This window comes from Podarcis pityusensis (genome assembly GCF_964106645.2).
Source record: "Podarcis pityusensis genome assembly, chromosome: 2".
NCBI lineage: Eukaryota > Metazoa > Chordata > Lepidosauria > Squamata > Lacertidae > Podarcis > Podarcis pityusensis.
In genome coordinates, this window is record NC_138029.1 from 41,385,727 (window position 1) to 41,411,588 (window position 25,862).

A 25,862-nucleotide genomic window follows, 5' to 3' on the forward strand; every position below is an offset into this window, starting at 1 on the left:
TGTATAATTGAATAATAAGTCAAGCTTTCGTTTAAGTTCTAAATGGTTCAAATTGTGGTTCAAATTCATGTTTCTATTCAGTCCTTTTTGTTTACTTCTACCTTTCCCCAATACCCAAGAATATGCACTTTCTGAAGGAAATTTTGCTTCTTATTTTTTCTATGTTTTTCCCTCTGCATGCCATTTCCTTTGTTGTGACAAGAAGAGTACGTTGTCTCAATTGAGTTGATAAATCACTAATATTTCTGGCTGATCCCCTAGGAACCAAGGCAAGGCTCAGAGTGTTGCATACAATACTGAGGTGGTGAGTGATCTCCCAGGCTTTAGGCCTTGGACTGCTGCTTGAGAAAATGAAATATACAGTGGCAATATCCCAACGGAACCTTATTTCTGCATGGAACTTCTGGCGTTATTGATTCTAACTGTTTAGCATCACTGGTCTCAAGCTGAGCAATACTCTTCCAACAGAGATTCAGCATACACCCTTGCTTTTGACTTTCAGGCATCTCTTGAAGACTTGTTTAAGATTTCATTGATGGCAATTTCACTTGCCATCTCAATGTAACACTTGAGAAAGGTGGAAGAGTACAACTCCAAATACTTTTCACTAGTATTCCTGCTTGCCTCAAACTACACATAGCCCCTTCACAATTGACACAGAAACTATCTAGCAACAACAGAGCGCATTTAGGTTATCTATTAAGGACAGTGTTGCTAACCTGCTGCATTATGGCAATGTATGTCCATGAAACTGTCTGCAACAGCAGTTAATATCAGTCAAAAATGTATAAATAATCACAGGAAAATTGAAAAGTGAATTATTCACTTGTTGCACTTTCAACTTCTGACTCTGAGCAGAGCTCAGCATTTATGCACAGAACCAAAACAGGACTACAGATGTGCTGTAGTAGATGATGCTTTTATCCCCCATTTCCTTCACTGTAACACAAGGCATATACAGCATATTCACTCTCCTGCATCTTGATTCTCTCTCTGTTTGGACCAAGCACTCTTCTGGGGGGGATATGTGAGAGAAGCTTTGTGGAGTGTGTCTACTGCCCTGGCCAAGGCCAAAGTACCGGGGCTCAGCAAGTGGAGGCCCACTTGTGCAGTTTGTAAGAAGAGCAAGGCTCTCCAGGAGCTGGGGTACCACAGGGGAACACAACACACATAAACCTCCCCAGATTGGAGAAAATGTTAGTCTTATTTAAACAAACAAACAAACAAACAACCTTGGCAAGCTGCAACCTCAAACCCAGCAATCTCATGCCCAGTCAAAACAAAACAGATTTGGGAAATGGTACCTTTAATATATATGCAGTGATACCTCGGGTTAAGAACTTAATTCATTCCGGAGATCCGTTCTTAACCTGAAACTGTTCTTAACCTGAAGCACCACTTTAGTGGGGCCTCCCGCTGCCACCGCGCCGCCGGAGCATGATTTCTGTTCTCATCCTGAAGCAAAGTTCTTAACCCGAGGTACTATTTCTGGGTTAGCAGAGACTGTAACCTGAAGTGTATGTAACCTGAAGCATATGTAACCCGAGGTACCACTGTATATAATTTTAAAAGCAGGATAAAAAGGTGTGGTGGCTGTTTTGTCTCATTTGCAGCTTCAGAACACGTCAGGAGCATTTCCCCCCCTTCCCTATCTGTTAGCTTAGTTATTTTCTGAACGATTCCTTCACAAATCAGTGCACTCACCTTTTTTAGTGCTTCTTGTATTTGCACAGTGTGGACAGCATTAAAAACCCGTCATTGGGGTTTCCACGTGCTGGGCAGCAACTGCCACACAGCCTTGCCTGAAAAACCTCCCTGCCCTGATCCTTCTATGATCTACTAATCCTTGAACAAGGAATTCCCAGCATGCTGCTGTCTATGCTCACAGGATGGTGTTCATGTGGAGATGGAGATCATAGGATAATCAGAATGCCTGGCACTAAAACTGCACAGCACTAAACACTTCTTGAGCAACGGTGCTAGAGCTATTTGGAGCCTATGACAAAGTGCACTTCTTGTGTCAGCTGGGATGCATCATCCCAGATGGAATGCCAGATGCTTGAGAGACAAAGTGGACATGTTTGCAGTACATGATATTCTGGTTGTATTTTGTGGGAGATTGGTTCATATTGTTCACAGCACATCTGTTTTATTCCTTCTTCTGCTTCATGTTTTATTTCCCTACGTATGCACATTTCTTGGTGTTCATTTCTCAGGGCTGCTCACCAGTTGCCCACTCAGAATGGTAATCATCAATATCATCATCTTGATTTCTCAGAACTATTCAGCACTGTTGCACTTGTGTCTGATTCAGGAACAGAACGTATCTCACAGAGAAACAAACTGGGATGGGGAGAACACAGAGGCATGATGTCTCCGGGTCGTGTGGCAGCTATTATGGCTTTCCCATTATGAGCTCCAACATAAAATTTGCCATACAATTTTAAGCAGGATAACATGCTTAGGTGAGACAGAACACTACAGATAATCTCCAAGTCACATGAAAGTTACCTGTGAAGCAGACTTCAGAGCTGATCTTTTGGAGGAGTTGGCTCTGTTTCTACAGCTGGATGAATCAAACACCCTAAATAAGAACATTGCTTAAACATTTTCCATGCCTGCAAAATTCCTTGTTCTCTTGTGCTACTACGTCACACCCAGTGTGTAGGAGCAGGCAGCACCTGACTCCTGAAAAGATCGAACAGCTAAAGATGACAAGAAAACTACCAGTGGGTACCATGAGCACACTTCATTAAAGAGGGATCAATGCATTTGCTTGGGTAGCTACTAAGCTCTATACAGTACAACACATAGCGAAAATATGGGCCAACGAGTTAACAGACAGCGTAATTTAAAGTTAATCCAGTCTCTGTGGAACTGCATGCTCCAGCTGCTTTGAGTTCCAGCTGCAAAGCCAGGTCTCCAAACCCCTTTATAAGAAGCTGCTTGACCCCAAATCCTGCAGCAGGCCACAATTTCAGCATGAGGTATAGAATGTAAGAGAAAGAGAAGGAGAGGGAGAAATGGTGTCATTGAACAATGGGCCAAAACTGTAATAAAATCCTGCTCTGAGGAGCAGGAAAAGAACTAGTAAAATTAACCATTCTCCATAGCTGATCACATCAAAGTGTTAAAAAGGAATGAGACACGAGGGTTGACTTTAGGTTTCCACTAAATCCCAAAACAAATTCCAGTTAGAGAGAATAGCCATTTCCAGATAAACCATCTGAACATTTTCAGACGTTTCTCCAAAACACAAATATGAGCCACATCGCCCTCCATAATCATGCAGCCAGTGCTGGAGAGAAAGGGTGCAATGAGAAGTCAAAAGCTAAAGCAGGAAACACCTCACAGGTAGGTTACCTGAAGTATTGCTTTTGCTAACCTTGTTCTTTTACTAACAGAATATCTGGCACCATTTCTATCTCCCATGTTAAAATACAATTCAGATTAAGTAGGCCAATCAGTTAGTGATGGTTCCTTACTCTTGCTACAAGAACTCAGTGATATGCAGGTCCCATCCCATCCTGCAATTCTATGATTTTATGTTCAGGCTCAATCTGTCCTTGGAGTGAGTTTATTGGTTTTAATATCTTCAAGATCAACTTCAGAGCAGCAAATGGTTCCATGGGTGACAGTAAAAATGCTTTTGCAGAGCCAGTGTCTGCTTTCTCTGCCAAGTAGCTACAATTTCCTCCAAATGTTTTGCTGCTTCAAGCCTTTCATTGATTGAGCCTGCCTTTATCTTTGCAACCTTAAGGTGATGGGTCACTGAGGGGCTGGGGGCTGGAGATGCTGTTCCCATTGCAGAAAATGGCATGCAGTGGTTCTGCCTTGGTACCATAATTCAGCACAAAGCCTGGGTGGATCTATCAGACAGAACACTAACTGTGTGTTACATGAGAACTACTTCGCAGAAGAAGATACTTCTTCATAGAAGGCATTCTGAGAACAGGATTAACATGAAACCTCTATGCAAGTTATGACGTGACATCATACATGTGTAAACTGCTTAGCATGTCTTGTGTGGATTAGGAATGTCATCATGTGGCACTGACAAACAGGGCTCACATTAGGCTGAAGAGAAACTCAGTTTTATTTGTTCCTTTGACTCTGATAATATTTTATTATACCTCTCTTTAAATTTTAAAAAAGCAAAAGTCTTGTCAGTGGTGGAGGAAAGACAATAAACTAACTACATCAAGATTTTGAGTCTGGTGTAATATTTGAGGGGTCAAATATTTGAGGGGTCAAATGTCTCCTCTATTTAGAGGGTTATTTATTAAATATATGACATCACAATCACATGGGTAGCAAATCCCATCAAATTTTATTTTATTTGGTGGAGTTGGTGAACAGGCAAGACCTTTTTCTCTTTTTTTATTTCCTTCATGGTTCAATGTACATTGTGTTTTTATATCCCATTTATAATTTTATAGATGAATCCATTTCATCCACTTCTGATTTTTTTTTTTTTTACTTTACTATCAAAAGGGACTTGTATAAATTATTTTGTTGTTAAATTTGTGTGTGTGTGTGTTTTTTTAGTGTATTGTCTGACTCTGCTATTCAATTTTTAAAAAGCTATTCTGGAACCATTTAATGTATCTTTTTAGATTTGATTTTCAAGAATAGCATCACACTTGACATGTCAAATATTACTCTTCCTTTCCTATAGCATATATAGCATGCATGCCCATGTTAGAATGAATGCCATTATTGCAGAGATTTGTCTATTCTACTCTTTGTACAGGGCTTATCAGTATTTTCAAATGCTTAATACATAAATAACAGAAACAAACAAATAAATATCTATTTACTTTTGGCCTGGCTAAACATGTCCAGACTTCCTTAAACCTTCTAGCAGCTGGAGAATGGAAGTAAGAAACAAGAACATAGTTCAATGGCCATCTGGTTTTTACTTACTTGCTTTGTAGCGGTAGAGACAATGGCTAAACCAAATGGATTTCCTCCGCAGTTTGGCACTAGCTAAGGCCCGTACCAGCTGCTCCCCCATTATCACCTTTTAAAGTGTGCAAGGCTGCCTCGGTCTTGCAAGTGGGCAGCATTTGTGCCGACATGTCATTTATAACAAGCTATGCAAGTAACCAGAGCCAACTGTTATGTGAAAGCACTAGCTCTCACAAACAGGGTCTAAAACCTGACAGTGGTCCTCCCTGAATCCCAGAGCGATTGTTTGGTGACACTACTTTGCTAGTCCTAGGTTGTATATGCAAAATTACATTCTATGTTGCAGGTGCAGTTCATATGCTCAAGGTGATTCCGAGGAGGTTGGCTAGATAATTCTACAGATTCACTAGAGCAGAGTTGCAGCTTTTGTCCTGACAAATGCTAATTCACTGATACCAGCTCCCTCTGAGCCACACTGGATATTCTAAAGAAGCACACTTCCTCTCCCCATGTTTCCATGTCTCACACAAAGCAGGGTAGATTGGCTCTGCCCTTCATAGATATTTTCCCGACTGTGTTTGTTCCTGCAGTGGAAGAACACCCAGCTCACCCATGGGGGTGAATATGCACCACACCCCTTTGGATGAGATCTAGGAGAATGGAAAAGGGGAAGTTTGGCTTCCTCTCTCTTGCCACTTCTACAGCACGCCTGGCATGGCTCTTGGTCTGTTCATAGTGTTTGAGCAGCTTTGTAGTGCTTCTTATTAGTAACTGTAACTTCCTAATTCTGAATTTTAAATTATTTGTAACCTGCCTTGGGATCTGCTGGTGAAGGGCCTGTGATAAATTTAACAACAACAATTGCAGAGACATATAATCTGTTTTAAGAACAAAAGTCCTACTGAAGTCAAGTTGCAGGGTTCTGCTGCTCAAACTGGTTCAAGTGCCCTTGGTATGTAAAGTGTGGTTGGTATGTAAAGTTAGGGCAGAAGAGGATGTGCCAGATGCAAACAGGGAGCTGAAATGAACAAGTAAAGCTCCATGAACCCTGCAGCAATCCCAGCAAAGCATAACTGCTATTAACCTCACCCTTGGAACAAGACCGAACAAATAAGCCCCTAGCAATATCCTTTCTTCTTGCTGAGCAAGATTGATTGAAAAACAAATTGGCGCAAATAAGGCATGAAATTAGATTAAAGCCTCTCACTTGGGGCTGCCAGGACGGAAATCAAGACTTGGGCAGGCTTCTGTGGGAGCCGAAGCACCATTAATAAATCTGTCTGTGGCCCCTCCTTGTCCCCACAGCCTTACAGCCCAATAGAATATACTCATAGCCACCACAGTATTATAATCAAGCAGAAAGAGTTTTCTTGTTCATGGGTTGCCAAATGATAGTTCATGAGGGTGTACTTGTGAACTGCTGTGTGCAGGCAAATTTAAGAGTTCCTGAGTACAGCTCCCTTTAAGGAATACAACCCTGCTGATTTCAGATCTGCCCAGTTAAAAGCAGGAATAGGAAACCAACTTGATGAGATTTTTCCTACTGTCTGAACACAGGGCAGATTTTCTGCCTTAACTGTCATTCGCAGATGACGGGGTAGACAAACAGGAAGAAGAAACAAGTTAAAGGTGAGTTGAATCTTTTAGAAATCTTGAAAGATGGTGGGTAGCAGAGGGAGGAGCACACAATCAACTGTGAGCTCATGCTCCCTGGGCTCCCCAAATTACCCCCAAACAACAATTGTCCAAGTATTCAGCTCACCCTTCCAAGGGCTGGAATACACCTCCCATCTTTCAATCCAATGCAAGTCCAACTGTGCAAGACTTTAGCATATGAAAAGAAGCAGCAAAATACTTGTCCAAGGATAGACAGAAAATAGTATGTTGTCAAGAGTGGGACAATGAGTTGAACTGGATGCCACGGGGACTGTAGAAGTTTCTGTTTCTTGAGTGACAGCAGTACTTCTTTAAAATTCTTATTCACCCTTCAGAGGCTTCTAGAAGCAGAGAACATACTGCTGGGGCTCCAGAAAGGAAACTGATACCATCACACTGAAACTGGGTTTAAGAAAACAAAAAAGGAAGGTGGGTTACACTTCAGTCCTGGCCATCAGGGGTTCACACATTTTGTCTGGTCTAGATAGCCTGCTAAAATTTGTGATTGTCAGATTCCTGACCCTTCACTAGCAGGGGAGGGGCAGTGTCTTACCGCTTATGTGTTCTAGAAAACAGTGGAGGCACATGATACAATAACCTTGATTAAGCAAAGCAGTTCTGATCCTTGTCAGTGCCTGCATGGCACACTGATTTTGAATCCATGTATGTTACCTTTCATCCCATCACAGAACAAAAACAAGGCATACAGGTAATAAAACAACTATGTTGAGCTTCAGAGGCAATCCAGGCACTTGGAAGCGTGGTGTGAGATAATGGATGATCCACTGCCTTTCTGTACTGAGCTTCAAGCTCCAGAGAAGAGCTGGAGCACATCCATATTGCACTGCACTTCCAAGAGTAGCAAATCCAGAGTAATACAACCAGTTTAAGAGAAGGGACTTGCACAAGTAATTGATGGCAGACTCTGCTCAATAGATTTTCACTACACAAAATTTCATTCATGTTTCCTGGTTCACCCCACAGCTAAAAGTGCAAACTGCCTATGTGACATTCATAAAGCCAATCTTGAAGTGAAATCATTATACCATCTTTGGTTCCCACCTACTGTTTACAGTGGTACCTCGGGATGCGAACGGGATCCGTTCCGGAGCCCGGTTTGCATCCTGAATGGAACATAAGACATGATGCCGCGTCTGCGTCTTCCATGCATGCGCATGACGTTATTTTGATGGTCTGCACATGCGTGAGCGGCGAAACCTGGAAGTAACACGCTCCGTTACTTCCGGGTTGCCGTGGAGCGCAACCTGAAAGCGCTCAACCTGAAGCACATTCAACCCGAGGTATGACTGTATTTGGGTTGGGTTGGGGAGTAAATTTACATATGGGACCTCCCTTCGGAACAAACATTTTATTTTTAAATCATGCATCAACCCCTTTCTCACCCCCACCCCAAAACGATGATACAATTATTGGGAATTAGAATAGTATTGTAAAAGAATTGTGGGAAAGTGGCATATTAAAAATGCACATCTATTTTAAATGACAATTAAGAATTTCTACTATATGGAAGTGTTTCAGAGGAGAATGGAATGCAGTTGTCAAGGGTACCCACACCTGCTTCCTTCCCTTCTAGCTTCTATCAAGATGCCCTATTGTGGAAAAGCAGCCATATCCACCCGCAAAACCAAAACAGAATGAAAGGGCTCAAACCCAGAGGTGGCGGTGGGGTGTACAAAGGACTTTGCTTGATGTTTGACAGCAAGGCATAGCCCCCAGTGGGCGCCTTCTAACCCTTGTCATGACCTTCGGCTCCCTCCATTGTAAAGGGGCTCCATTGTGAAGTGTTCTTGCTGAAAGCAAGGGGATAGCGTTAACTTGCTGAATGCCATTTTGGGGTCTCTCCCATTAGGGTATGAAGGCAGGAAGGACAAGGAGCAGCCAAGATGTTTTGTTATTAAAGCATGAGCGTACTGCTTAGCACCGGAGTATCTCATTCAAAGCCCACTGCGGCAGCATCTGTCTCCCCCACTTTGCTGCTTCATCCTATCAGAGCTCAAATGGAGGTGTCACAAGGTACCTCACATTTCAGAAAGCAAGGAAACTGGAATCCAACAGAATCCAGCAATGTGATAACAATAGGGGCAGGGATGGGAAGCCTGTGGTCCTTCGGATGTTGTTGGATAATGACCATGGTAAATGGTCAGATATGATGCAAGTTGTAATCCAACAACATCTGGAGAGCTAAAGGTTCCCTGCTAGGGAATACTTCCTGTGCATTTTCAACTACATTTCTGATTTTTCTACTGAGATGCTGCAACATAGTCTCAAGTTCAGTGTGATCAAAAACAAACTTCTCATCTTTCCTCCCAAGCCATCATCTCTTTGTCCGTTACCAGTGTCACCATCCACCCAGTTGACCAGGCACAAAGCCTTGGTGTTCTATTTGATACTCCCCTTCCCTTTGCCTCCCAAAATTATTCAGCTCTCTCAAAACTTTGACTTTTTGGCCCTCATCTTTAAATCCATTCTTGTCTTCAGCGTTCAAAACCTTCCATAGCCTCATCTGTCCTTGTCTCTGCACATATTTTGCAAGAGATCATTTTGTCTAGCTCTACCATCCTCAGCCATTCAAAGGTATCCTTGCTACCTGAAGTAACATTTTCCCTTGCTGCTCCTTATGACTGGAACTTCCTCCCACATGGGACTTACTACCAAGAAACAAGCATAGGATTGAGCGTCCCCATGCATATTTGTACTAGTTGTATGCCTTTCACATGACAAGTGGCAGAGCCATAGCTATGGAGGTAGCCAGGTTTTTTTGCCCTGGGTGAAGCCTCCAGAGGGGTGCCATTGAGGTTCCCTGTCTCTCTCTGTGTGTGTACCCAAATGCGCATGGGAGGGGGTACCAAAATGAGTCTTTGACCTGGGTGAAATAAAGCCTAGTTTCTTCCCTTCAAGTGTCTAGATAGAGTCTGGCAGGTAGCCCTGTCAGAAAAACTAACTTGCCATGCCCAGCTTGCAGGGGGGGACCACAAAAAAGACTCATTCTATGCTATATGACACACATTCATTGACTTTATCAACAAACAGTGGGATTTATGCCTACTCCCAACAGCCCATACAACTTTCTGGAGAGGTCTAATCCTTCATGTAGCTGATCCTGTGTAAAATGACAATCCCCATGCAAATGTTAATTAAATGTCTTTTCATGTTAAAAGTTTAATAAAAATATTTGTTGGGGTGTGTGTGGAAATTGTGCTGGTTGCATGTCAGATGAAATAACTCTAAACCACCAGCCTACAGTATTGTTCTAATCTGAATTGTCATGTATTTAATTTAGAACATGAATTTGTATTTTACAAAGTCTAACAATGCTAGCGGCAAGGTCAGTCAACATAGCCATTCCAGAGTCACAGTGGTTCGCCTTCCTGATTATCAGGAAAATTACCAGAGTTTTCTCCCCACCTTCTCTCTCCTACCCCCATTTCTCTCAGCTAAAGTGTTTATGGAACTGCAAAATGAGGAAATCGAAAGGCCAAATGCAGCCCATCTCCAGGGGCAGAGAAAGAATGTTCCCTACAGTATGGCCTCTGGGCTGTTGTCCTGCCCAGCTTAGGTCAGTCCAAGCATTTGCGTAACTGCATTATATCACAGCTGCTGCAAATGAAGCACACAGATAGCCAAGATAGAGCAGGTCATATCTTACACTATTCTGCTCCTATACTTTGTGAGAAATCCTAGGAACATGATAAGACCTACAGGAAACCCTAGCCCTACAACAGAGCAAAGAATTTTTTCCAGTTATTATTTCCAGTAGCTGCCCAGGGTATACAGATTAGCCTTTTGAGCAGCAGCAGTTCTAGAATCCAGGAAAGAATTTGCAGCCAGAAATGAATGACGCTAACAGCAACTAGTAGGGAAAACTGGCAAGGCAGGATGCTGGTGCACCAGAAGAGAGGTAAGTCGTGCTGAACTTCGTAATGTGGCTCACAGGCCAAGTTTACCATATGGAATAATTCATTTAAGTCAATGAAGGTTTGTTTAGCTGAAACAATCCATGTCTACAATCACAGTTGGAATGCACTAAATCAGGGCTAGGCAAACTTCAGGGCTGGGGGCCATATTGGTAGGGGGCTGCATACCACTGGTGGTCAGGGCCAAGGCCAAAAAGTGGGCATGGCCACTCCCACTCCCCCTTTTCTCTCTCTCTCTCTTTCTCTCTCCTCTTCATCAATCCATCCCCCTCTTCTCTCTCTGACATGCACAGACGTGCACACACACACATCCCTCACACAGACATGGATGGTGTGCCTGTTTCTCAGCCAAATTCCTGCCTGGTCAGCCCCTTCAGAGTGAATGTCAGAGCATCTTCTAGTCATCTCATCCAACAATACAATCCTCTGCTTGAAGCCAGAGCTATATTCCCATTCAGTAGCCCTCCACAGATATACCTGCTGCATAAGCCAGAGGCCAATGTGCTAGGAACAGAGCAAACAGACCACAGAAAAGTGCTTACATAGCAAACAGATTGAGATGACTCAAACAAACAGCCATAACATACGCAGACATACAAGCAAAAGCAAAAACGCACCCTGGAATCATTACATTTTTGGGGTAACATTTCTCAATTTATAGATTGATTCTCTACCACAAAAGTGACAAGTAAAGGAGTGCACAATCATTATAAAACCTGCAGTACTACCACTAACAAAGGCACAATACTAGGACAACAGGCACATCCCCACAGTGCAGCTACACTTAGAATGTAACTGTAGAAAGAAACAGCAAAAACCAACTCCTTGGTTACTTACTATACTGTGAAAAGTGAAAGAAAGAAAAGAAAGAAAGAAAGAGAGAAAGAGAGAAAGAGAGAGAGAGAGAGAGAGAGAGAAGCAACGTATTAAAAACTGCCAGAAAAATGGCAGCAAAAGAGCCAACTGCTGGCAGAGCATTCCACAGGATGGGCTACATCAGTAGGATATAGAGGCCCTAAGACAAAGTTTTTCCCAACCCAAAAATTTCAGATGGACTGCAGCACCCATCCAAAATGTTCAGTTCCAAAATGCTGGGGGTAGTTGACCTAGCCTGTACCCTGGTTTAAAGTTCATCACTCATACTGCTAACTGGGCCCAGAAGCTAACAGGAAGCCAGCAAAGCTAGAAGCAATTTTACCAAGACCTGTCATGAGTAACCTGTCAAAGATGAACTGCAGCATATCATACTCCCCCAAACTTCCCAAGTGTTTTTGAAGGTGCACTGCAATAACCAACGTGAGAGATTAAATCCTTGTCTAAGCAGCCACACGGCTATCCCATGAATTGCCCACCTGCCCATTGCTACCCTCCAGCAGCAAGACAGGGTCTAGGAGCAGAATTATAAAATGAGAGGGAAGTAGAAAATGTCCAGGTTGCTCAGCTTAAAATGTCCAGCAAGGCTGCTGGCTCAAAATGTTGGCAAAGAGCAATTTTATAAAAGCAAATGAATTTTAATTGCTTTTCCAGTCAAATGCAGATGTTATATAACTAAAGCAAACCCTGGTGCAGAACCAGCAATGGCAATGTTTTCTCTCTTTCACACTAAAGCTGGTCTTGGCTCGTGATCCATTTGAGATTTCTCTACAAAATATACATTCCCCTTTCTTTCAGATTTGGAGCCACTTTCAACTTGAGCATTTATTTATATCCTGCCGTTCCTCCAAGGAGCTTGATTCCCCACATTGGCATTCATTCCCACATTTTATTATTCCAACGACCCTGTTTGGCAGATTAAACCTCGAGATAAGTGACAGGCCCAAGGTCACCCAGCGAGTTTCATGACTGAGGATTTGAAACTGAATGTTGCCGTCTGACCAGAGCACTCTATCCACAACAACACACTCACTCTTGAAGAAGTGCGGCAAAGTGATTCTGACCAATGGGCTGCTACATATAACTTCCATCCAGATTTCTTCTTTTGGACTGCAATGTTCAGACAGCCCTCAGATTGCATTTAGGGGTGGCTGTGCCATCACCTGCACTTATGCCAAGTGACATGTAGCCAAGACAGTGTTGTGGACTTCTGGGGAAGTGTGCAATGATGGAATCTGAAAGGTGCCACACTCCCAAGTGGGCTAGGCAGTCAAATAAAAATGATAAAATACGGGAGCTCATCCTCTCTGACTAAAGTGGTGCTTAAAAACGTCAATAAAATTGCTACTGAAGGGATATCATGCACTTAGGGACCCACCGCCAATCAGATTGTTCAGTTTGGCTGAACTTTCCTTGTGCTTTTAAAGAGAAGGCGCCTTGTGCTGCAATCTGCTTCTGAAAAGATGGATTGTTCCATTGAAAATGATATACGCAGGGGAATGAATAAATAATAATTTTTTAAAATTTAGGAATCCAGGAGATACTGTTGCAAGTTTGAATGTTTACTACTCTCTCTCCACCCTGTAAATACTTTTCTGTGAAAAGAGAATAAAAACTTGCACTTCTATAGCTTTTAACCTAAACTGAAAGTAGCAGATGACAACAAGAATAAATGAGTACCACAACAGTGATGTTGCTAATGTTCCTTAAAAGATACAATAATAGCATATTTAAACAGCTGGTTCTTTACTTCCATCTGTTTGTCAAATTTGTTCTGCTCAAGGTCAGGCTACCCACAAGACTGTAAAATACCCAACCAAAGGTAATACATTACAGGCATCTCCTCACTTACACAGGGTTTACATTCCCAGGTACTGCAAATATACAAGAAATCACATATAGTGGGGGACACCATCTGAAATGCCTGTAAACACCCTCTAAACCTCTGGAAACTCTTGAAAATCCCTTTAAAAAGCCAGCAGCACTTACCAAACTGGCATGAATGGTGGAAATGGGGGCTCTCATTTTTCCTCATCGCTAGAGGATGATGTTGAAAAAATGACAAAGGGGGCATCCTGAAGTACCAAACTCCACAAAATCCGCCAAACTCCACCACAATCACTCCCTCCAAAGCTTTCTCTCAAACTCCAACTCTCCACAGGCCCCAAAGGTTGGTGCAAAGACTTCTGGGATTGCTAGCCATTCTTTTCACACATTTTTTTTGCCTTTTTCGTGTCTTTTTGCAGTTGAAATCTATGTACTTAATTCTTTCTCAGAGCCTTTTTTTTATACAATACTACACAAACACTATTTCTTTTGCTAGGTAATAACCCGTTCTTGACATTTAATGTTAATTATTTTATTGTTAAATGAAAAAAAAACCAAATATTATGCTTATGAACTCCCCCTCACCTACAGGAAAAAGCCTTGCATAAGTTTCAGTCCTGCTTACTTTGTTGTTGCTATAACTTGGGGAGCAGATCTATCTTGTTTTTGGAACAGGATATCCCCCCCCCCGACAGTCTGAACAGGTTAAAAAGTATAACATACCTGCAGGTTCTTCTGTGCTACTGGCCACAGTGGTGGGAGGAACAACAGGTATCTCTGTGGTAAAGAAGAAAAGGCAAACAAGGGAAGGATAAACAAGAAAAGGTAAAAGTTGTTACTCTCTCCAGGAATGAACGTTTTCACAAGACAAGTTCAAAAGTTGTCAGGAAAAAAAGGCGATTGTGCAAATGAACCTTCAGGGACCAGAGAGGGGGTTCAGCAAGTGTGTGCATGTACATTTTAGTGCAGCACTAACCTAGAGTTCGCCTTCACTAAGCACATCTAGTTATGTCCATCTAAATATCATAGCAAACAATGTCTCCAATGATTTTGATGTAATCAGGACTCCATCAGAGAAGAGAAAGACATATATTTTCCGGAGCCATATTTGGTTCTAGGAACAATCTCATTTCAGTTCCTTGAAGTGAGTTCTAGAGTCTCATACTGTATGAGATGAAGAGGGTCCATAATCAGACGTTTCTCACATCTTTTATCTTATTTTAAAGAATCTGTAGGGAGAGGCCAGCTGCAGTGAGGTTCCTGCATCATATGCCTTCAGACCATAAATACTCCATAACAGTGTAAGAGCATGAAATTTTCGTGACTATTCCAGATTATCAGAAATGCATCCTGAGAAGTTATTCAAAGACTTGATTCTTTCAACCATGACCTTATTTATTTTTGCATTAGTATTAAGGAAACAGGGTAATGGCCATTATATGGCTGTTCTGTGTTTCTTTTTGGCTTTTCAAAGTTGCTTTGGTCTTTGATTCCTTTTTCTCTGTATGACAGAGACAGAACCAACTGCTTTGGTATGAAAGTTGCTCTGAACAATGATGGAACCCGGGCTGTCTAATGCTTTTAGGAGGAAAACATTGACTACGCCCAAACATGATTTTAATCAAACATAATTAAAAAACAGTAGTAGTTTATTGCTGGCATTGCTAGAAAAAATGGTTCTGCAACACAGAAAATCATGTTTTGAACTTTGAAACCTTTTGTTTAAGTGGGAACTTGTCCTTGCATCACCTTACTTGTGTGATCAATAAGATATCTGTATAATTCATCCATATATTTATATACATAGAGACATGCAAAATTCAACCTGGACATACAACACACAGGGCCACTGCACAAATTACAGCTTTAATGGGTATACATTACACAGTTTCACTGTGTACAGTGGTGCCCCGCAAGACGAATGCCTCGCAAGACGGAAAACTCGCTAGACGAAAGAGTTTTCCGTTTTGGAGGTGCTTCGCAAAACGAAGCTCCTATGGGCTTGCTTCGCAAGACGAAAATGTCTTGCGAGTTCCTGCGGGTTTTTTTTCCTCCCCCCCCCCTTTTTCTAAGCCGCTAAGCCACTTATCTGCTTATCCGATAAGCTGATAAGCCGCTAAAAGCCGCTAAAAGCCGCTAAAAGCCGCTAAAAGCCGCTAATAGCGCTAATCCGCTAATCTGTCAATGGGCTTGCTTCGCAAGACGAAAAAACCGCTAGACGAAGAGACTCACAGAACGGATTCTTTTCGTCTTGCGAGGCACCACTGTACTCACTAAACCTATCCTAGTTTCCAGGTTCATATATGTCTTTCCTTGCTATTAGCCCCAGCTCTTCACTGTGCATTTTCACTGCATAAGCGAGTTGAAATAGTGGTGGAAGTGAATGTGCCTTAAAACCTGAAGTTTTAGGTTCACAATGTGGACCTGTAACAACTACCCATGAAAACTGCAATGTGAAAAGTGGCCAACAGTATCTCTAGCTAAATTAATTAAGTCTATCCAATCAGGTGTTAGTAAGCAGACCAGATTTAAGATCCATTACATTATGGTACCAATGTCGGAAAGCGCATCCACCTACTTATGCAGGGGGCAATGGGAGATCTGCTTTGCTGGTAACCTTTGGCACATCGGTTGCAAGTGATGCCTGTCACGCCATCTTTGCAGGGACATTGCCCTGTGGTTTGATTACAGGTTTTTCCAGCTGCACCCACGGGATGGCAATCACATGCTGTGGGGGGAACACACAACAAGAGGATCAGAGGTGAGGAGCTGGAGAGGAAGGAAGAAGGATTTTCCAAAAAGAACAAGCATTTTCAACTAGCAAGAGTATCTAAAGACAGCAAGATTTTTTTGTAGCAGAGCTATAGGAATGAGGTGAGAGCAGCCAGTGCCCTGGACTGCAGGTATCATCTCATTCTTATAGCAGTGCTCTATAAGCACAGCAACTTTCCCCAGAAAATCTGAAAGCAACATGATGGACAATCAGTGCCAGCTACTACATTACACCACAAGGATTATACTTGTGGCCTAAAATGAATTTAAAAGTTTTAAAGCAGACATTTACTGCTGCTGAGTGGACTTGCCTAATGCCACACCTAGAATTATTTCCCCACCATTCAATTTCTGTACGTTTGCTCTTTGTTCAGTGCTTCAGGAAATATTCTGTTCCAGCCTCACTATCAACCTCCAATCATCACAGCTGGTGGGAGCAAGAAGAAGAGGAAGGGTTTCCTTTTCTCTTTAGAGGCCATTGAAACACCTGTTCTGTAACTGGAACAATAACTAAACTCAGCGGATTGTGGTGAATTCTCCTGGCTAAATTCCTGTTGAAGAGCATTCAGGGGGAGCTCTGCTGAATCAAACCAATGGTCCATCATTAGCCAACAAGCGACAGCCATAAATTGTCAATAGCTAACCAGATGCCTCTTGAGAAGGCAAGCAAGGCATGAAAGCAATAACCCCACTCCTTTCCTACGGCAGCTGGCACTCGAGAGGCATACTGCCTTCGCAATCTAGTCAGGAAAGGGTTGTGGCTCAGTTGTAGAGCACATACATTACATGCTAGAAGGTCCAAAGTTCAATCCCCAGCACCTCCACATTGAGCTGAAAAAGACCCTGGCCTGAAACCCTAAACAGCTGCTGCCGGTTTGTGGTACATGATCTAGCTATATGGTGCAACTCAGTTTTAGATAGCTTCCTATGTTCCTATATATCAGTGGCAAGGAACCTTTTCAGCCCAAGGGTTCTGTGACCCTTCTGATGGCCGCATGCCAGTAGGGGCAAGAGGCAAAAATGGACAGAGCAACAAATGTAAATTTTACTTTCTATATATAAGACATAAACGCCTCTCTATCCTCCAGCAGGACAAACAATGCATTAGAGTTCAAGGGCACATTCCAGCCAGGCAAAAATACCGAGTGTTAAGCAGGGCCAGTGATGGGTGTGGCCTGGGGAGAGTTCCAGGGGCCAGACAGAGAGGTCTGGAGGGCCACATTTGACCCCCTGGACCTGAGGTGCTCCACCTCTTCTATAAATAAGCACAGAGGGTCATCATAACCAGTCAACATTAATTCTTCTTGCATTCTTTTCACTTTTAGAGTTAAGCTGCCTACTAAGCCAGGACTCATGGGATTATGAAATGTTGTCATCCCACCTTTTGAAAACTTAATTCAACATTTAGAGCTAGCTGTTTGCTGAACCAGAGCCTACACAATTCAGATTATTTCTCATTTAAGTCTCTAAGATAAGCTTGACATTTGAGCTATTGAATCTTTGTCAATCATACTAGTCAGTCTCCAGTGATACAGCTCATGACAATCAAATTATCTGTGAATATGTATTTTACGGGGGTTGCATGGCTCTTGTTGGGGAAATCTAATATGTTTCAGCAGCAGGTATGTATAAGAACATTCAGTATTCATTGTTTACTTATGTTTGTCAGTTCCCTTATTAAATCTAGGTTTTCCCTCTTGAGGTGGACTTCTTTTTTCTTTTCTTGTTGCTTTGCATTTGAAACATTCATATTTTCAATGACACAGAGGTGTGATTCAAAGCTCAAAAATAGTGAATGAATGTGACACTTGGAAATAAAATTAAAGTCCAGCCTTGAGTTTATGGTCTAGGGTTGTTGTTTCTCTTTCTATCTCTATCACTAAGATGTTCATAGTCATACATTTAGAAGTCCCAGAATCCATCTGTCAACAATGCTAGAACATGCTGGGATATGCCTGTCCAAAGACAGGTTGGTCAAGCCAGTTCACTAAATATGTCACAATAATTTCCAAACACTAATCTCTCTGTGTGTCGATGTATTGAAAGATACAGAAAAGACTAAATCTTCTGTCAAGCTAGATATTGATTTAGAATGTGACCATTTAACAGTGAAGGAGTAACAGAAGGAATTTACATTCTTCTAAGATCAACAGCTTTTTGTTACACAGGAAGCTATACTTTGTCAAAGGAGACAAAGTTTATGAACTCAAGAAACACAATTTACCAGTATCAGAGATCATTTGCCTAAATGTATCTTACATATTTTTCACAAGTAAGCATTATTTTAGCTTTTATGGTATGTGTATTCATATACCCTGTATGCGCTCATTTGTCTTCATGTTCTAAAACAATCCTGTGTCATTTTGTATGGTTATGGCTTACTATTTATAGGAGTCTCCCCACCACCACTAGTGTGCTATGTGCATCATTTTTGTATCTATATTTTATCACAGTGTATATTATACATTTCTTTTAAAAAGTTGTGTATAAATGGCTGTGAAACAAGCAACGATTCTGAATTCTAAGCATATTGCATACATTTAGTGATAATATAATTATAAGGGTTTAAGCTGCAACAATATCATCATCATCATCATCGATTGAATTTGTATACCACCCTTCATCTGAGGATTACTGGGCAATTTACAATATTAAAAACACACACAAAAATACCATAGTAACAAACAAAAACAAAACTCCCAGTTTAAAAGGTGATATATTGTTTAATTAACCAAAGCCTAATTTATGCACTTTTCATTCAATCCTTTCTCCTCAACAAAGGGTGGTGGTGGTGAATGCTTGTATGTATTTACAACCCACCTCACAAGTTGTGTTACGGAAGTGGTGGGGACATGCAAACTCTCAGAACTCCCTAACTATGCAAGGAGGAAGAACCACTGTGGCTCACACAGTGTTACATTAGCACCTCACAATTGTCAGCTAAGGTTGTCCAGCTTTTCCTCCATTCTTTGGGTCATTCTATTAGCCAAATTCTATGGATCCTTAAGTCCCACTGAATTCAATGGGGCTTTTGCCAATAAAGTGTGCACAGAGCTGCAGCTCAGGTTCTGCTACTATGTGTTTCCTCACAAGTCCTTTTCATTGCTTCTAAAATTCCACATCAGTGTTCTCATGTGCATTAATTTGAATGACCTGTACATTTCAATGGTCTCAATTATCATTCTTCAGATGACTGTGTTCTATTAATAGTTTTGTCCTCATGTGAGATTCCATATTTGTGCATTATTAAATTGCCCCAGCATCGTACACAGAACCACTGGTAGTTTGTGAAGATTGTTACAGCAAAATGCTTACTTTTTTGGTTTGTTCATTCTTAGAGTTTGTGGGGGGAAACAGAGGTCAGCAGTACCTGAATTTTCAACCCCTTTGGTGAATACTGTAGTTTGTAATGTGGCTTTCCTTTAGAAATTCTCCTTGATTGACCATACATTGCCTTCTGTTATTGCCATGGTGGCTTGCATTGTGATGACATATGATGTTGCCATTTGAGTTTGCATTGCTGCTGCTGCTGCTGCTGCTGCTGTTTTTAATCAGTGATTCAATTTTGTTCAGTTGATAACTTTATTCCACAAGGTGGTATGAAGCAGCACTTCTGAAGCCCACAAAATCAGAGAAATTTTGAACCAAGGTTTGATCGTCTATCTGAAGCAGCTAAATACGATGAGCAGGAAAACAGTCCCCAGCATGTAGGAATAAACAAGCAGCCTTTCTGATCAAGAGACCACAACTATCCCTTTGCATTTCTCCTCCCTTCTCTACCACAGCTCTTCTTGGGCAGTGGCTGATTTGGGCCCTGTTTACATTTTCGTCTGTGAAATAATCTTATTTCCTGAAGCCAAATACCAAAGGTATGACAAATGAGAGCATCTGTGCAAGTGCAGAGCTCCTACGCTTTAGAAGCTGCAAGCACGTGCACCAAGATATGATCACAAAAACAGGGAACCCCTGAATAGTTCTCATCCACTTTTTGACTGAGCTGTGTCACAGGGGATGTCCAGCAGATATGTCAGCACAATGTTCTGGAAATCACACCGGAGGTCAGATGCAGTTCCAAGAAATCTTTGTCCTGTTTATGACCAGATGTGTTTCTGGCCTTTATGAAGGACCACGGAAAGCCTCATCCTTGTTCCCCCACCCCCCAAAGGCCTTTCTGTTTTTAACATTTGACAGGGAAGGGGAAATACGACAGGCTTTAATAAATTCCTAAAATCCAGGAGAGGATGTCCTAGAATCTTTGAACTGGAGTGCAGGGGAAAGCAGACTTAAACGTAATACTCTTTTCTCAGCTGAAGAAGAAAATTCACTGCCTTTGTATTTTTTATAGCAACAGAAAGTCAGAGTCCCCAGTCTGCTGAGACAAAGGATAAGAAGTTGTGGGGGAAGAGACCACCTGCCAGAATTGAGGTTCCAGAATATCACCATCTGAACCATAACAAGTCTAAAGGGAAAGTGACGGGATGATCCTTTCTGGGACACAAAACTGGACTTAGATGTAATCTGGGTGGAAGTATATGAAACCACTGGCTTCTCTGGAGCTTCAAGACATCTGCAGCATGATTGAATTCTTGGCATCAGAGTGACTTCACTGTAGTGTTATCACTGCATGTAGACAGACTTTCAGTTTGCTCAATTAATGCTCACGAAGCTGTGGCTGGGGCCTCTGCTTCTGTAGCTCATTGATGGCAAAATCCCCACAACTTTCTGTTTGTGCTTTTCAGAGCAGAAGTTGATTTATTCTTTTTATTTCCTCCTCCTCTTTTTCTTCTCTTTCCTGCATTTTCAAGCATGCTGGGGCCTCGTGCCATCAAGTCAGTGTGTTGAATACACGTGTGTTGAAGGAGCAGATTTAGGGAAACTGGAAAGCAGACTTCTTAAAATAACTGGGAAAATTACAATACTAAAGCTGCAATATTAGTATGCCTGTAAGTCCCACTGGATTCAACTGGCCTTACATCTGAGTAAGCCTGCATAAGACTGAGGTTCACACCAGCTCCTTTCTTCTTTTAAGTCAGATGGCTTGCTTTGGGAAAAGGCTCTCTGTGCTTGCTGGGCATTCAGAATTTTGCCCCAAGCATGATATAGTAAAAACAGAGAAGAGGATGTGGCATGACTGGGGTGGAGTGAGACAAGGAGATTTTTAAGCAAAGGATTAGAATGTCTGGGTAAAAAAAAAAAAAAAGAACCAATTAAATAATTAACCATTACTTGATTTTAATGATCTACATTTAACAAAATCAAATGATTTTACAATGAAGTGGAAAGCGCTGTAGATCAGTGGGAGTCATGCAGGAAGTTCAATCTCTGGAATCTCCAGGTAGGCTGAAATGGACCTGCCACCCCACACCGCCTGAAACTGCTGCTGCCAGTCACAATACAGAACAGAAAGCAGCTTCCTATGTTGCATTTACTGATTATAGTAGAAATGATTTGTGGCTCCAAAATATCCAATAGGTAACCTTTTAAAATCTACTGGATTGCTCCTGCAATGTTTATTTCTCTCTCTTTTACAACAGATAATGCATATTTGATTACCATTGCTTTCTATGCAAATAGCACTGTTCTACTATTGCTATGGAAATAATTTTTGTATTTGCATATGATTTACCTTTAAGCTTTCTTTTCCCCTAAGCATGTATTGCAACTTTATGTTGCAAATACTAAGAAGAAAGAAAACAACAAAAGCTTTAAATAGACAAGAGACTACAAATATAAAACTGTAGCTTGTTAGCAATTCTGAGGGATTTCACAATGATGATATACAAAAAAAACCGAATAGCTGCGCAATCCTCTACTTGTCTAGTCACAAGTAATCCCTACTGAGGCAAATGGGACTTACTCCCAAGTTATTCAGTGTAGAAATTGCAGTGTTGTAGTGACATCATGACTTGGAAACAATGCTTTTTCAATTGGGATAAAACACTGTTAACTGTGGGTATTACTGATTTTTAAATTATTTTAACCCAGCTGGAAAAGCATTGCTTCCAAGGCACCAGATCACCACAATACTTGTTCTTACCTCAAATTTAACTGCAACCATTTATCTTTTGAAAGCATATTTCAGGAGTGCTGTTTGTTACCATGGAGATATAATGTACTGTAATGCCACGAGCTTTTTCTCAGTGAACTGTGCTAATTTGTTTTAAAATGTTATAAACCCTTAAAGGTTGGGCTTTCTTTTAAGACCGTTGTAGCCATTTGACAGAAAGCAAGCAAGCAAGCAAGCAAGCAAGCAAGCAAGAAAGAAAGAACTTGAGCAAAGTGTATTTGATCTGGATATATCAAAATTATGAGCCTGCCAGTCTTGCCTCTGTTTTCCATAGAAAGAAACCCAAGGAAGCAGACTGCTCCATGGTCATGCAGTGAGCCGAGGTTCAGCTCACTATAATTCAAAATGCTGCTGTTCATAGAAGAAAACTGGTTAAGGCTTGGTCTTATTTCCTTTCACAAAACTCAAATCTCTGTGCATGTGAGAAGGAGCAGCAGCTATTGATTCCCCAGGGGGAGCAAGCTGAGCAATGATTCTTTACTGAAGCCTCAAAATTTGGCTGAGAATCTCTGGAGCAGACATTTAGGAGGAAGATTGGCATCCTTAATTAAAAGTTTAGCCTGCATTAAGCCAACTTGCCGCCTTTCCATATGTTAAATTCCACTGCTCCCCAATAGGTTTATATTGGCAAGTGGAGCCTGAGTGCATTCATGGTTCATATCATTCATCATTTTTTCATCAAAAGCATGGAAATCCTTTCCCCAGTGTGCAGAGCAGTTTTACAGAAATACTATAAAACTCGACAGGGGCTCTGTTTCAATAGAATTACATTGGTATCAGTAGCCTGGTAAATATCAGAGTTGAAATTAATCAAAGGGGCTTATGGAACCAATTCCAAATATATTATACAACAAAACAGGTTTTACATAGAAAGGTCATTTGGAACTTCCCTATCAACCTCACTCTTTTTAAGAAGATGGGGGCGGATATGGAGGAGTGAGGAAATAAAAATAATGCAATGGTTTATCTAGGAGGACAGGAAGGTGAATGTTCCTGCTTCACCTCCTGCTTCAGGAACTCTTTGAGAAAGCTGTGAAAGGTGAAAATCATATTTGTCTCCAGTTTCTAAGGCACAAATCCAAAACTTTAGCTGAGCCTACCTTTTTTTAAGGCCCCTTTTTATAAACAATCCAATAATGCATAATATGTAAACAGGATGTGGAACATTTGCTAGTGGCACAGACTCAACATATGCAGCAAGAAGCAGTCTCATGCTTGCAATTGTCCACCTACACTGCATATGTTTCCATAGGGTTCCATATTTATGTAGACAGCTGCCCAACAGCATGTCCAGTAGTTCAACAGAACAGATTGGTAGCAGAAGTTGTGTAGCCATTCCTGGATCAATGCTATAAATGTATTTGACCACAGAAAGGGTTCTGCATGAAAACATTCTTCTAAACAGAACAGACAGAGCAGAAAAATAGAGTTGCTTATTTTGAGGTAGATGTTCAATGAACGGTTTGACTGTTGAGAATACAATGTAAGATTAAAATAGGCACTTAGGTTGCAACACTAATATACTTACTCAGGAGTAAGCCCAATTGAACTCAATAGGATTTATTTCTAAGTTGGCATGTATAGGATTCTGGGGTTAGTTTCCCTTTTAATTTGGAAACTGTGCTAGAAATTAATCCTCCTGGTGAGATGGGGCAGGGACAGCTGCCAGGAGAGAGAGAGAGAGAGAGAGAGAGAGAGAGAGAGAGAGAGAACAGGAGCTTTGGGTCATTTCTAAGTCCCAATAGTACCACTCTACTGATAACGCAACTCTTTCTTGCATTAATTTTATGGGACATGAATTATATCCTTCATCTCTCAAACATGATGCCTTCTTGAACCACTGGCATTTCATTTCTGCCTTTGACCACCCAGTAGCATACAGCAGCCTGGCTCCTTTTCTGCTTCCAGGCTGCTTCAGTAGGCCTTGGCATGATCCCAACCCTGCCACTTCATGTGATATCCCTACTCAATCTGTCATCTCTTTTCCTGTTGTGTGGCTTCTTTCCAAGTTGCAGTAAGGAGCTCATCACACTTGCTGGTCTAGCAAAAGGTTTCCTTTCCTTTCCTTTTTCCATTTGCTTAGTATTGGCTTCTCTGAATGGTGCAGAGCTGAGGGTGCCCGCTTAAATTTTTCTATACAAAAAGCTAGCAGGACAGACAAGTGACAAAGCAGCATAATTCTATAAGTGATAAAGTTGCAATTTATTTAAAAATTATTTAATCTGACCATTTTAGATTCTTAAGAAAAGTATTACCCATTTCATATGTCTTTCGTTTCCTCCAATAAAAATGTTCACATTCCATTAAATTGTTTACTTTTGTTTGTTTTTGCCCACTGATTTTTAAAGAAAGCTGCTGAAATTAAGGGATTGTATTATTCGTTTTTTTCCTATCCTTCATTAATTTAATGTTTTAAAGGTCATGGGACTATCTTTTTTTAAATTACTCTGTTCATGTGCCATTCACTTATGAAGCTTTTGCAGCAAAGAGCTCTTCCTTTTTGAGCTCCCATTTGTACCTACAAAGACTACAGTGTTACTTTCAGATCAAAAATTGGAATTAAATGTTCTGTCAACTAGGATTTTGTTAAAACACACAACAACAACAACAACAACAACAACAACAACAACAACAACAGACCTTCATAAATTTTCAATTTTTGAACATCTATCATGTATATGTTTTTAAAAGGAAGAAAAACTGTTTGTACATATGGAGAATTAAAATACATATACAACTTCAGAAACAAACAAATCAAATTTACTTTTCCAGTGTACCTTCAAAGTAACTCAGTCTTTCTGTGTTTTCTTAACAGTGAATCTATTGCCTATTCAGAAATACCAGCTCAGATAGTATGGTGAAGTGACAGATGGAAAGCGCAGGGATGAAGGAAAGCAGTTTAGCACAGCATGTCTGTTAGAGTAAATGGATGAAATTGCATTATTATGGACAAACACCCCACACAACCTCTTAACAGAATGGCAGGAGTTACTTCATATCAGCCAATAAATACTTGCAAGAATTATGAACTTTGCTGCATGCTTGCTTGGCAGGCAGTTACTCACTTTTACTCTCACAAGGCATTGACATTTCATTAGATGCATTGATTTAAATGTATTAAATGCAAGTGCAAATGAATCAGGACTAAATGGTTGAAAGAATCAAGTCTTATGAAGAAACATTCTCAGCTATATAGGATGGAAGATGAGTTGCTGGTAAAGCTGATGGCAAATGCAGAAAGTGGGTTAATTTCTTAATCTGAATTGTGTCCAAACCTCATATTTCTACGAAGATCAGCCTACTGGCAGATTATCTGATGAAGTGGAAATTAATACTATTATCAGTAGAGATATGGCTCAGACTGTTAGAAGGTAACTTTTCACAAAACTGTTTTAGCACGATTGTTTTTAAACGTCCCAAAAGCAAAACATCCCTAGATGGACAAGAGTACTCTTTGACAAAGCCCATGCCTCAGAAGAATTCCCCCTCGTGCAAAATACCACACCAGTCAGTTTGCATTAATTAACAGAAAGCAACCATAAGAAACCACAGCAAAATAGTGTTGAGCTGCTATTGAGCCAGGGGTTTCCAACCTGTAGCCTAGCGCTGCATTGTCTTTACATCCATTAGCTTTGGCAGATGTGTTTGCTGTGGCTCACATGGCTAAAAGGGAAGAAAAATCCACCAACGTGTTGCTCTCACATTCTGAAATCAAGGGAGGTTCATACGCCGAATCATAAACTTCAACAGAAAATATTTTCCAGACTTTTGGCAAACTTCACAAAACAATATTCACAAAGCAAACAGTCAGCCGGATGTAA

The 25,862-nt window shown here is 41.1% G+C and overlaps 1 protein-coding gene across 4 annotated transcripts in view; it reads right to left on the minus strand.

The window, feature by feature from the left end:
• Window positions 1-25,862, minus strand: part of LOC308470461 (netrin-1) — a 128,814-nt gene that overhangs the window by 15,491 nt on the left and 87,461 nt on the right. For 3 of the 4 annotated variants that reach the window (XM_080993803.1, XM_080993802.1, XM_080993801.1), the window contains exons 4-5: window positions 15,781-15,930; window positions 13,926-13,979 (exon numbers count right to left, since the gene is read on the minus strand). In XM_080993803.1, the coding sequence (XP_080849929.1) occupies window positions 13,926-13,979; window positions 15,781-15,930 (204 nt within the window). The remainder of the gene's footprint in view (window positions 1-13,925; window positions 13,980-15,780; window positions 15,931-25,862) is intronic. The other variant, XM_080993804.1, reaches the window with a different exon arrangement.